The sequence below is a fragment of the Canis aureus genome, chromosome 2, assembly GCF_053574225.1.
Source record: "Canis aureus isolate CA01 chromosome 2, VMU_Caureus_v.1.0, whole genome shotgun sequence".
Classification (NCBI taxonomy): Eukaryota; Metazoa; Chordata; class Mammalia; order Carnivora; family Canidae; genus Canis; species Canis aureus.
Window position 1 is genome coordinate 35,723,367 of NC_135612.1, and position 13,241 is coordinate 35,736,607.

The 13,241-nt window shown below is 41.9% G+C and overlaps 1 protein-coding gene across 1 annotated transcript in view; it reads left to right on the forward strand.

The window, feature by feature from the left end:
• The window catches only part of ATP10A (ATPase phospholipid transporting 10A (putative)), a 190,708-nt gene that overhangs the window by 128,891 nt on the left and 48,576 nt on the right, over positions 1-13,241 (forward strand). The window contains 1 exon segment of the mRNA XM_077868486.1: positions 4,211-4,296. Within this exon segment, the coding sequence (XP_077724612.1) occupies positions 4,211-4,296 (86 nt within the window).

Below are 13,241 nucleotides of genomic sequence, written 5' to 3' on the forward strand. Positions count from 1 at the left end.
CCTTGTAACCAGGAGCATCATGACAGATGGCACAAAGGACATTTTCAGGACAGAAGGAACATAGGAGTTCTCTGTGTCTTGTCACTGCTTGTTGCTCTCTGTACATTCTCTCACCAGGCTTCTTTGGCACCATGTCATCCAGAGACCAAGACAGACAGCCTCACTCTGAAATCTGTACATGGAGAGCTGGTGGGGTCTCTGGAAAATGTGCTTATCCCATTTTCAAAGCAGTGTCAACTGGTTCATTTCACTCTTCTTATGATAAAATATAATTGTGTCTACTTTAATGGACTGAAAATATTCTTTTAGATATCACTGCTTATGTTTTAGGGTGGAGGAAGTGCACTTTCACTTTTACTAAACAGGAATTCATTTAGTGCAAATGTGAACTATAAGATTGGTAACAGAGTATCCCCCGTGAACCAAGCCTTCCATTTAGTGAATAGTCTGGGTACTGCTCAATTAGGCGTCATGCCTCCCCCATGTGGTTGAACAGGGGGACACAGCACCTGCAGAGAGAGATACCTGCATGGGGGTGGTTGCTGAGCATAAGGGTGAGGTGAGCACTGGGCATCTGAAGGATGGACCATTTCCTGGAGTGACTTGGTTCATAATGCTCTTGGCTGCTGCAGTTTTGAACAAAAATGCAAGTTCAAGGGCAGAACTCTCTCTCTCGTATCACTGCTCTGCCTCCTCCTTTTCAGGTAAGATCAAATCCCTTTGTCTAAGAAGTTGGAGAAATATTCAGAGTATAGCAGCAGAAAGTATGAGCATTTTATTTCCAGTAAGGTACTTGTTTGGAATGTCATCAGCTACGCTTGGCCTGAGATGTTCAGCATGCTGTGGTGGTGCTGGAGAGGGCCAGCAGCTTCAGTGTGAGGACCTGCATGTACAAGAGCACTCTTATAGGTAATGATGCTTCTGCAGCACCTCCCAGGACTGAGGCTGTCACAAGCATGGCAGTGAATGAGAATCACCTCTGCATTCTGTGGAATTGTTGATTTGTAGGGCTCCTGAGACCTTGGAGATCCAAGTCTGAAAGCTCTCTCTTGACTTGTTAAAAGGCTCATATCTATTAGACTGCAGAGCAAGGGCTAATCCCAAGCCTCCTGATTTTCTTTACTCCATTTTTGAGTGAACTCTGGGAGCTCCACATCTACAGGCATTGCCAAAGATGGGAAGGAGGTGGCTATCAGCAATCAGACCAAGATATATTTAATTGGAAGCATGTTTTTAAAAATATTAAAACTTGAAGATACGTCTAAATATCTTTGAAATTTTCTGTAGAATTAATTATACACTTTCTGGCTTGTTAAACATAGTGTCATCTTTTCCTGGTAAAGCAGAATAGTCTCAGTGTCAGTGGCTGAGCTGGATGTCTGGGAGGCTGAGGAACTGCCGTCAGTTACTTGAAGGCCTCTTGACCTTGGGCATGACCTTAGGAATGGTCCTTCATCACCCTAAATTAAAGGTGGCATGAAAATCAACCCTGTCATGAATGGTGGTGAATAGCACTTAGCACAAGGCCTGATGTTTAGCAAGCTATCAAAAAATTGTAATTGGTGATGCAGATGTTATGGTGCAGTTGTGCCTCCAAGAATTACTTACACAACATGGTGCTTTCCATATTTTTATTGAAATCCCTGGGTTTCTGGGCTGTGTTCTACTTGATGAGTAATTCGTTTCATCATAGTCAATTCTCAATGTATGTTTATATATGCTTTTTTTAAAAAAAAACTTTTTGTCATGATAAAGTATATAAAACAGTTTATCATTGTAACCATTTTAAGTGTATAGTTCTGTGGCATTAATTTTATTCACATTGTTGTGCAACTGTTATTATCAGCTACACTTTCCTCTTCTCCAACTATGTATCTGGATATTTTTTTTAATGGAATTAGCAAGCTCAGAATGGAAGGGTGGGCTGGCATCCTTTTACTCTGTCCATGCTCCAGGTGGCAGGGTTGGCAAAAGTTTGGTGGCTGATGGTGTTGAAGGCATGACCTTGAGGCCGGTTTGAAATGAAGCAGATGGGTAGATGAGTGAATGGGGAGATAATATATTTATTAAATGGGATATTATTATGTTGTTAGTTTACTCAGAAACAATCAATATAACTAGAATTTTCCCATCTAAAAAGTGTGCTCTGGATGTGAAATCTCTTTTAAGTGAGAATCTTAAAGGTGGTCTCTATATTAGTGTGCTAGGGCTGCCATAACAAAATACCATAGACTTAAGTGGCTTAAACAACAGAATTTCACTTCCCGGCTTCCAGAACTATAAGAACTGTAACCCACTTCCACAGGGTTGGTTTCTCTGAGAAACCCCTCCTTGGCCACATCTCCTCCCTTTTTCTTTTTATGATTGTCCTTCAGTTTGTGTCTTTTTCCAAATTTCCTCTCATGAGGATACCAGTCAAATTATATTAGGGGTCACCCTAATGACCTCATTTTAACTTAATGATCTCCTTAAAGATACTATGTCAAATATGGTCACATTATGAGGTTCTGGGGGTTAGGACTTCAACATATGAATTCTGGGGTGTGGGCAGGGATAATGGTGGTTACACAATCCAATTATCACAATCTCTGAAGATCCCTCCAATTCTAAAAATCCTCAAAATTCTCCCCAATTCCAGATGAGGCAGATGAAACCAGGTAACCTGTGCCCTGGACGTATACATTCCCCAAGGCACATTGTTATTGATGGAACATTAAGAATGCAGCGCTGAAATCCAGAGATGGAATGTCCTACCATTTCTGAGCCGCTCACATTACATTTTTTTTAGAGAGAAAGAATAACAAACAGAGATAGTATTTTAAGTGCACCCTCCTTGTCTGCCAAGAATAATCCTGCGTGCTGTGGAACTCAGGCCCTTCGTGGCTATCCTTGATACTGCACCTGCAGATATCTGCCTTGGAAAAGGCAACCAACTGGCTTCAAGATATTTCACATGGCTTTAAATGAACACAAGGCAGCTTGAAACATAGCCTCACTCTAGAAATAGAGCCAGAGGCCATTTCAGTTCACGGGGAGCAGGGCTGATGGCTAATTTAACTTCAAGATGAGCCTTTTAAAATGGCATTTTAATTTCAACTATTGAATTAAGCTACTATTATCCAGTGAGTTCTCTTTTTAATCTACACGATGCACTGGAAAACAGTAAGAACTGACATTTGAATAATTACCTTTATGGCTGTATTCTGTGCTGGAAACTACACTGTTGTGGTAGAGTAATAATCACCTGGGGTGGTATTAACAGTGTATATGCCATTGCTGTGATTTTTAACCACTTGCACTTTTTTTGATGGATTTACTTGTGTGAGCAAAGGCAGTTCAATTTTTCACCATGTTGTGACAGTTAGTAGAGAAAAGACAATGACAAGCCTGAGCAGTGAGAGCTAATTTTTTAAAGAATTCATTAATGATAGTTATTTATACTAAAGGTCTATTCCCTGCACTTCCCTCTGGTTTTCTTCCTCCCCTCTCCCTCCCCTCTACTTCTCTCTACTCCTGATCTGGTCATATAGTTTATGACACTGTTACATCTCTCAGTGGCAGAATTCTCAATGATAGACTTTGTAGTGAGCTGCCATTTTTCATCAAGTAGAATAATAAAGAAATTATTGGCTTACACTTTGGTTTTTTAAATGTATTTCATTAAGTATCTATGCAAAATTTTTAGTGCACATTGGGGAAATGTCATTTTATTGTAAGTTCCTATTTTCCAGATGGAATTTGCTTCTTTAAATCTGTATAGGAAATTGGAAGATGCTGGTCTGTTTCAAAATAGTCATTTATCCCTTTCAATCATTAGTGGCTTCCTTTGTGGTTATCTCATATTCTCTTATTTTCATTAGAGCAATAATCCTTTCCAGCTCACTTACTCACCAGTACTGTTCTACTAATTGCTATTACATTCTATAATGATCAGTTATCATTCAGTATAAAAATGAGAAAGCATGAGCTAAGCTCTGAGTGCATATTGGCATTCTGCAGAAGGTTATTGCAGAGGGTTATTGGGCAGACTCCTTCCATGAAATTTCCCTGCCCCACGAGGATGTGAAACAGAAGAGTAAGTGCCTTTTAGAATGCAATAGTCTGAGCCCAGATTTTGCCCCATGAGGATGTGAAACAGAAGAGTAAGTGCCTTTTAGAATGCAATAGTCTGAGCCCAGATTTCTCTAATGTATGCATGCTTTTGTTATAGGTCTCCGAATTTAATCCTTTGATGTTCACCAGTGTAATCGAGTGTGAGAAGCCAAACAACGACCTGACTAGGTTTCGTGGTTGCATGTGAGTATTATACATATGCTTGATCTTGCTCTTACACACACACACACACATAAATATATAGGATATATATAGTATATATAATATGTACATAATACTGTATATATTATATATATACGATATATATATATACATACACATCTACATGTACATATCTATATACACATAGTTCAAAAATATACATTTAATATTCTTTGCCACATTGTGTAGCCTTTTAGGAATGCTGCCCATTTCTGAACTTTCTTGGTTGCTTATTGGACTGGTTTGTAAGATCCTGTCAGCAATAGAAACTTGCCCACACTACCTGTGATGAATAATTACTGCTTTTCCTTCTGCTAGCTGGGCCTGGAAAGTTGAGGGGAACAAGGGAAGTATGGTTGACTACACATGGCCCCACTAAATGGAAGCATGCAGGCCACTCAGGAGGAGCCTGTGTGGAAGCACACTCATTCGTTCACTTAGGTACTCAGTCACCAAGTATTTGTTGAGTCTCTGCTGCATGATAGGCCCTGTTGTGGAGGGGCTCTGAGAGTAATGCAGTGAACTGAATAGTGGAAAAAAAAAATGCTGCCTTCGTGTTTATTTCATTCTAGTTAGGAGAAAAGAGGGACAATAAACAACCAAAGTAAGTAGAATATATATAAGTGTCAAATAGTTTAATCCCTTGCTCCAAAATGGAAAGACAAAAAAGGTAGATAAATGACATAGGATTGGCATATGTTGGTACCTGCTGAAGCTGGGATGTGGGTACATGGGAAATATATATGCTAGTCTCTCTACTTTCATACTTATTTGGAAGTTTTAATTATAATTGTGGGGTGTGTGTGTGTGTGTGTGTGTGTGTGTGTAGTCATTTGGCTTCCAGGAAAAGAAAACGGGAGAGAAGAGGGAGTGTCAGCATGGAGTTGCTGAGTTGGGTGCCAGACCTGTTGGCAGCAGCCTCACAGAGAATGAGTGTGTGTGCAAGAACATGAAGGACTTCAGGTTTGACCTACCCTAACTTGCTGGGTAATCTCTGGGCCTTACTCTGCTCTCCCAGTTCTCTTGTGTGGAGAATTTTTTTTTTTTTAGATTTTATTTGTTTATTCATAAAAAACACAGAGAGAGGCAGAGACATAGAGGGAAAAAGCAGGCTCCTTGCAGGGAGCCCAATGTGGGACTCGCTCCCAAGACCCCAGGATCATGACCTGAGCTAAAGGTAGATGCTCACTTGAGCCTCCCAAGTGCCCCTTATGTGGAGAATTTGACGCCTTCTCTCTGCCAGCTTTCCTGCTTGACATGTGAGCTGACCAGTCTACTGCTTAATGGTCCAGGCACAGAGTGGTCCCCCACAGAATATGGGGTGAGGCAGGATATTCTGTTTCTCGAAGTGCATTCCATTTCTAAGACCTTTCAGTGTATGTTTGAATCTTTGGGTTCACTGGCACATCCAGCATTGTTGCATGTACCCCATATACAGTCAACTTCCTGTCATACTACAGGGTGATCAGTGAATGAAAAGTGTTAGTAAAGAGTAAAATGTGTGTGCTGCCAAGAGATGACCCAGTCACCCAGTGAAATCGCTGATCCATGCCTGAAGATCAGAACTTGGACAATGTTAGATCACCCCTTAACGGAACCAGTTAAAAGAGGATAAAACTTGTTAAGAAAAATGTTAAAATATAGTGTATAAAATATAGGAGAATACTTAACTACTCATATGTAACTGGCTACTATAGATTTTCCCCTGACCCATAGCCCTCCGGGCCATCTTCTGTAGGCCCACAGCCCCGTTGTCCCCCAGACTTCACACATGGCACCATTCTCAGCACCACTGTGAATCTCCAGGACCACATCAGCTAAATGGAGCAGATGCTGGGTTTCCAAAGACCCTGAAATAATCATGTTGAAGGGTGGCAAAGGCATCTTCTAAGGGGAATATTCTATGCACGTTTTTGCTTATGAGGTAATTTGGGGTGGTTGACTCTACCAAAGACAATGAATAAACACCCTTCACCAAAGACTATACTCCTCTCTTATGGTCTGTCTTCTCTTCTGTGGGGGTTCCTCCAAAGACCCTAAAAGATGCACTGCTGCCATGCTCTGATGACTCTTCTCATACTTTTGTTACCTGCTCTTGGGTTGGGTTAACATTGAAAGAGACTGAACCCTAAGACAGCAGCTCTGAGTCCTGCCCTCTAGGAACTACTTTGTCATTGGGATTTAAACAAGTCCAGTTCAGTGCTGAGGCTGGTAGGAGCCCACATTTTCTAGCTAGATAACCTTGGGCAATCTAGTTAACTTTACCCCCTCGAGCCCTTGGTGCAAAGTTTTAGTCAGTTTAATACACGGATAGCTTTCAATGCATGCTTAATTAATATTTGCCACTATTATGGTCATTGCTGCTATTGTTAATACTACTGTTACAGATAATACCATAGAGCAAGGAGGTAAAAGGATCAGGATAGAGGTAAAGGTGAGAACACAAATGTGTCCAGGGGAGGGAGGTCCAGTTTAAAGGGGAGGGTGATTTGTCTACAGTATGTGTATTAGAAGAAGCCATAGAAGGAAGGAAGATTGAGTTTTGAGGTTTCCTGAATTTGAGGAGCTGGTAAGTGCCTCAGATGGAGTGAACCAGGACTTTAGGGTGCTAAAGTATGAGCTAAAGATATGGATTTGAGGACCCTCTGCCTCGAGGTCATGTATGAATTCAGGGAAGGGGCCCAGGAACGTGGGATGGAAGGCTTGGGAAAAAAGGAAAGGAATAAAGACCGTAACCCCACAATTAGAAGCAAGCATCCTTGGGTGTGATAGGGGTGTGGTTACAAAGGCAATGTACAATAGTGGAGGCATAGCAAGGACATTTGGAAGATCTGCATGCCACACTCCAGTGGTAATGTAAGGAACGGGAAGGCCACACCATTGGAGCATAGACCAAGTGGGGCAGAGTCCAGATTGCAGGAGATAGAAAAGGACTTCTATTTTTTCACTACTCTTTCTAGAAATGTGGCATAAAAGGAGGAACAGCTCCAGAGATGAAAGCCTCAAAGAAAGGGGAAGTACTTTTATTAGGAAAAGAGAAGATAACAAAAAGCCAGGCTGGTAGAAATCTCCATGTGGGCAATGATAACTTTCAGGTGTAAGGAGTTAGTGGTCAATGAAGGGTAACATCCCCTTTCAGGTGTGAGGAGTTAGTGATCAATGAAGGGTAGCATATCCATGTGCTGACTGGCTCCTTCCTTCCTTCCAGTACCTGCACCACCTCCATGCCCATCCCTTAGCTGATTTAGCACCCCTGCTGTAGTTTTTTAATATAGGTAAGGTTTGGTGGGGTCCAGAGTGAATGGCCAAAAAAGAATTCTTGAGACATCTTCCGTGCAAAATGGTGGTTTTGTTAAAGCATGGGACAGGACCCATAGGCAGAAAGAGCTGCTGCTCCCTGCAGCCCCTGGATTATGAGGAACAGTTGATTATATACTTTGGGGTTGGGGAGAGTAAAGATTAGGGAAATTTCAGAAGGATTTCCGTATGCTGAAAGATGACTCAGGAAACCTGAGGCCTTGCTATTGTCAAAGCAAGATGGTTTTTCCCTCTAGCAAGGCATTAACATTAAGACAATTGGGAGCTTCCTGGAGGAATTTATACTCTGCCTGCCTCAAGTATTTGTAAATGAGCTGCAGGTTATGAGGACATTTGATTTTATCTATATTTCCTCTGCCTTTGTTTCCCACATCACCCCAGCCACTTTTTTTTTGGAAAATGGCATCTTGTGCCCCACAGCCTGACAGGCTTACTCAGCTTCTCCAACAGATGCCTCCAGCAAATGTTCCCTAACATGGATGGGCCTCTCTCCCAGCAAGCAAGCTCAGACAGGTCTCTGGAGGTGGGGCACAGGTGACTGTGTGTTGAAGTTTCTCCTTCTGGTGCCTCTGTGGTGCAAGCCAGCATGAGGAGCCCTGCTCCAGGAAGAGTTGAAGGGAGAGGAGGGCAGGTAAGTGGAGTGTTAGGGGAGGGGCCTCTTCACACCAGAGTCCTGTTTGGGGCAGAGAGAAGGGAGTCCCCAGTTCCCATACTGGTCCTTATTATGCTCATGGGTGGGGCTAACTTGGGTGGTAGCCCTGCAGTGTAGACACAGGGAGCAGTAGATGAGCAGCCAGTTCTCTGGTTTGCTGGCTTGCTGGATTTCATCACCTGCGGAGGGTGGCCTCCCTTCAGCCTTGCCTCCGCTACTGTCCTGTAGCCTCACGCCAGCCAAGGAGCCCAGGCCAAGCCCAGCCACCATTGTACCAGCAGGTTTCATTACTATTTGGTACAGCCAATCTGAACTCAAAACTTTAGCCACTTGCATTTAGACCTCAGCTTAGGTTTATAGAAAGAAGAAATCTGAATTCCAGCTTTGTCCACTCGCTGGGCAGGTTATTCTGGCATTTCTCAATGTGGCTTCCTCCTAATGCTGGAGATATAGTGGCTGACATGAGAATAGAGGGAAAGAATATGGGTGGAGCATGAGGTGAATTAGAACACATCATGTAAGAGAGCGGTGTTAGCCATGGTATGTAGGATTAAATGACTTCAATAGGAATGTCTTTCAAGACTGAAAGTACATTAGTGATTGCCAGGGTTTGGGAGTGGGAGGGGGATGGGGAGTGACTGCCATTGGGCATGAGGTTTCTTTTGGGGGTGATGAAAATATTCTAAAACTAGCTGATAGTGACAACTGCGCAACTCTATGAATATACAAAAAAAAAAAAAAAAACGACAACAACAATAAAATGCTCATCCATACACTTTAAATGGGTAGATTTTTTGGTATGTGAAATGTATCCTCAAGCTGCTAAAATAAACAAAGTGTCAGGAGCTCCATTATTGAAGTGCACCTTAGTGCTCACCGATGTATAACACAATCCCAAAGTTAAGCACTAATGAAATCCTGACTGTTCTCCACCCCTGCCGGTGCCCTCTCCCTAACCTAAGGCCCCAAGAGGCCCCTGTGAATGGAGAGGGGTGGCCTACTGTCCCAGCAACTCAGGGCACCCTGCTCAGCTGTGGTTAGCCAACTTCGTGGCATAGAGTGGGTGATCTTTGAAGCCACCAATCAATCAAACATTTTCATTTACCTTTAGAAATAAAGCAGAGAGCCTGGTTGGTTTAGTCTGGTTTAAAATTCCATTTCAAATTAAAACCCCACGTTCCATTTCTAATCCCAGAGTCTTCCACAGACTAAGTCCTGAGCTCCCTCCCCACATGCTGGTGGGAGCCTTATGTGACCACATAGGGCTGAGAACCTGTCATTGCCTTCCTGGGTGTGTTTGTTGGGATAGCCTCCCTGCCCTGCAAATGATACACTCCATCACCACTGTCATCCTGTAATAGATAATAGCATTAGGACCTGGTACAGGAAAGCCTTCATTGCTCCTCACCCCTCCAGCCCAGTGTCTGGATAGAGCTTTGTGTGAGCTTATGTCCACGATGTACTCACTACCAATGACCAGGCATTAAGATGTACTATAGCTATACCACCTGGACTCATTAAAACTGGGAAATGTTTATTTTACCTTGACCCCTTTAGTGGACATACTTACATCTCAAGAAAGTCCATCATTGGCACAAAACACACAATTGGATTATTTCTGCATGTACATTAGAGAAACCTACTATCTCAAAGGAAATTCTGGGGTGCCTGGGTGGCTCAGTCAGTTAAGCGTCTGCCTTCAGCTCAGGTCAGGATCTCAGGGTCCTGGGATCGAGCCCCGCATGGGGCTCCTTGCTCCATGGGAAGCCTGCTTCTTCTCCCTCTCTCTCTCTGCCTGCCACTCCCCCTGCTTTTGTGCTCTTTCTCTCTCTGTCAAATAAATGAAATCTTAAAAAAAAAGGGAAATTCTGCCCAGGGTTCAGCCATGGAAGGAATTGTCTATTATTACTTTCTCCCTACCTCTGTCACTTACACAATAGAAGTTTATTATCTCACATTTCTGGAGGCTTGAAGTTTGAGTGTCAGCAGGACTGGTTTCTCCTGAGGTCTTTCTCATTGGTGTGCAGATGACCATCCTCTCCCTGTGTCTTCACATGGTCTTAACCTCTCTGCTTGTCTATCTCTGTGTCCCAATTTTTCTTTATACGGATACCAATCATGGAGTTATAGCCCGTCCATATGACCTCATTTTGACTTAGTTACCTTTTTAAAGACTCTGTATAAATGTCACTTTTGAGGGGATTAGGACTTCAACAAATGAATACCAGGGCAGAGAGCACATGTCAGCCCATAACAAAAAGTAGGTGTTGGGAACAACTAGATGGGGAACATCTTCCTAGAATCAGGCCTCATACCTGCTTGGCCCTGGGCCTATTCTGCCAAGTCCAAGGACTTCAGCTTTCCCCTTGTTCTTCAGCTTTCCCCTTGTTCTTCAGCTACCCCGCTAGAGCTTGGCCTGCCTTGCTCCACCTCCTAACACAGGGGCCATTCACTCAAGAAAGGCCATTCATATCCATGTGCTGACTGTCCTTGTGGTAGTAGTCCTGATAGATCTATGCACCTGCTGGTAACCAGTTCTGGTCTGGCTTAGTGTAATTAGAAAGCACAGTATCACTCAAAAAGTGTGTGTTATGTCAACGAAAGCTTAATACAAACTATTTTTCTTGTTTCTATAGAGTTCACCTTTTATTCTGAATGAGCATGACTGGAACTTTGATTGAAACTGGTTTTGTTTTTTTTTTGTTTTTTGTGTTTTTACTATTATCCCTCAGAAATAGTTTCTATGTCCAGCTATTACCAAGAAAACTGTGACCATAGGCATCCTCTCCTTCCAGACGTGGGAATGGTGTTTTGTGTGTACCATCTTATGCATGCTGGTGTCTTGATGCATTAGCCAAAAATAAATCTTTTCTAAAGCAAAACCTGTTCTGGAATTTCCAAAGGGGGGCATTTACACAGTGTTGTTTGAACCCCCTACCCCCATGTTCCTTTGCATGCTTTCTGCAGAATAATTAATGCTGTATCGTTTAAATAACAGGCTTGTGGAAAGTGCATCTCCCTAGCCTGCATTTTGGTTTTGTCTTTATGATTTAGCCTCTCTTCTTCACCAGAAAAATATATTCATTTCCCTGGTTGTAAATAACATGGGTTGTGTCTGAGATTGAATGGTATCCCTACCCCTTATGCCAGTTACCAGGGTCCAGATGTGGCAGGAAATATTGTTTCCCCAGAAACCTTGTGTGCGTCCTCTGATCTTATACTCCCCAGACCATATCTACTCTCCATGTCAGTGACACTGTGTTAGGAGTTGGTGTGAGGGAAAATGCCTGCAGGTGTCCTTGGTGAGCTTTAAGAACCAGAGGAGTTTGGGTTATGTGTGTGTGGGAGGGGTGAGGAGGCTGTCTACTGATGATGTGGGAAGCTGGCTTTTCTGAAGTCAGCTTTGGAGGCACTGCCTGATGTAGCTTAGGCTGGGCCCCTGCTCTAGTTTTGGAAACCTCCCAAGCCTCCCCTTGGTGTTCATCAGGCTCCAGGACCAAATCTGTCCCAATGTGATCCTAGCGTGGGGTGATTCTGGTCAGCATGGATGATGATAAGGCCATCTTTAGTGGATCAAGAGGACAAGTTTGAAAACCAGTGGCTTAAACATGGACTATCCCTCTGGCTCAAAACAGCAAGGAAACCCAGTTTCTAAAATGGAATTTACCACATTTCAAATGTAATACATTAATATTTCTAATAACATAGTGACTTTTTGTAAGAGAGATTTAGAAAATGTTGCTGAAACCAATACCATCCCCTTTTCTAAATCTGTTGCATTTCTATACACCAATAATGAAAAAGCAGAAAGAGAAATTAAGAAAACAATCCCAAAAAAAAAAAAAAAGAAAAGAAAACAATCCCATTAACAACTGCATCAAAAACAACAAGATACCTAGGAATAAACCTAACCAAAGAGGTAAGATATCTGTACTCAGAAAACTATAAAACACTGATAAAGAAATTGAAGAGGACACAAAGAAATGGAAAAGCATTCCATGTTCATGGATTGGAAGAACATCTATTGTTAACAAAATATCTATATTACCCAAAGCGATTACACAGTTAATGTAATCCCTATCAGAATACCAACAGGAGTTTTAACAGAGCGAGAACAAACAGTACTAAAATTTATATGGAACACAAAAGACCCCAAATAGCCAATGCAATCTTGAAAAAAGAAGAGTAAAACTGGAGACATCACAATTCCAGACTAGTTATATTACAGAGCTGTAGTGATCAAGACAGTAGGGTACTAGCACAAAAACAGACACATAGGTCAATGGAACAAAATAGAAAACCCTGAAACAAACCCACAACTATATAGTCAATTAATCTTTGACACAGAAGGGAAGAATATCCAATGGAAAAAAAAAAGACAATTTTCTCAAAAAAATTGTATTGGGAAAATTGGACAGTAACATGCAGAAGATTGAAACTGGATAACTTTCTTACACCATACACAAAAATAAATTCAAAATGGATGAAAGACCTAAATGTAAGATAGGAAACCATTAAAATCCTAGAGGGGAACACAGGCGGTAACCTTTTTGGCATCCGCTGTAGCAACTTCTTACTAAATACATCTCCTAGTGCAAGGGAAACAAAACTAAAAATGAACTATTAGGACTTTGTCAAGATAAAAAGCTTCACAGCAAAGGAAACAATCAACAAAACTAAAAGGCAGCCTGTGGGATAGAAGAAGAAATTTGTGAATGACATATCTGATAGTGTTAGTATCCACAATCTATAGGGAACTTACCAACTCAACACCCTCAACACCAAAAAAACAAAAATCCAGTCAAGAAATGAGCAGAAAACATAAACAGACATTTCTCCAAAGAAAACATACAAATGGCCAACAGACACATGAAAAAAATGCATTCTCTCTCTCTCTTTCTCTTTCTCTCTCTCAAGTAAATAAAATCTTTTTTAAAAGATCCTAAAATTTGCATGG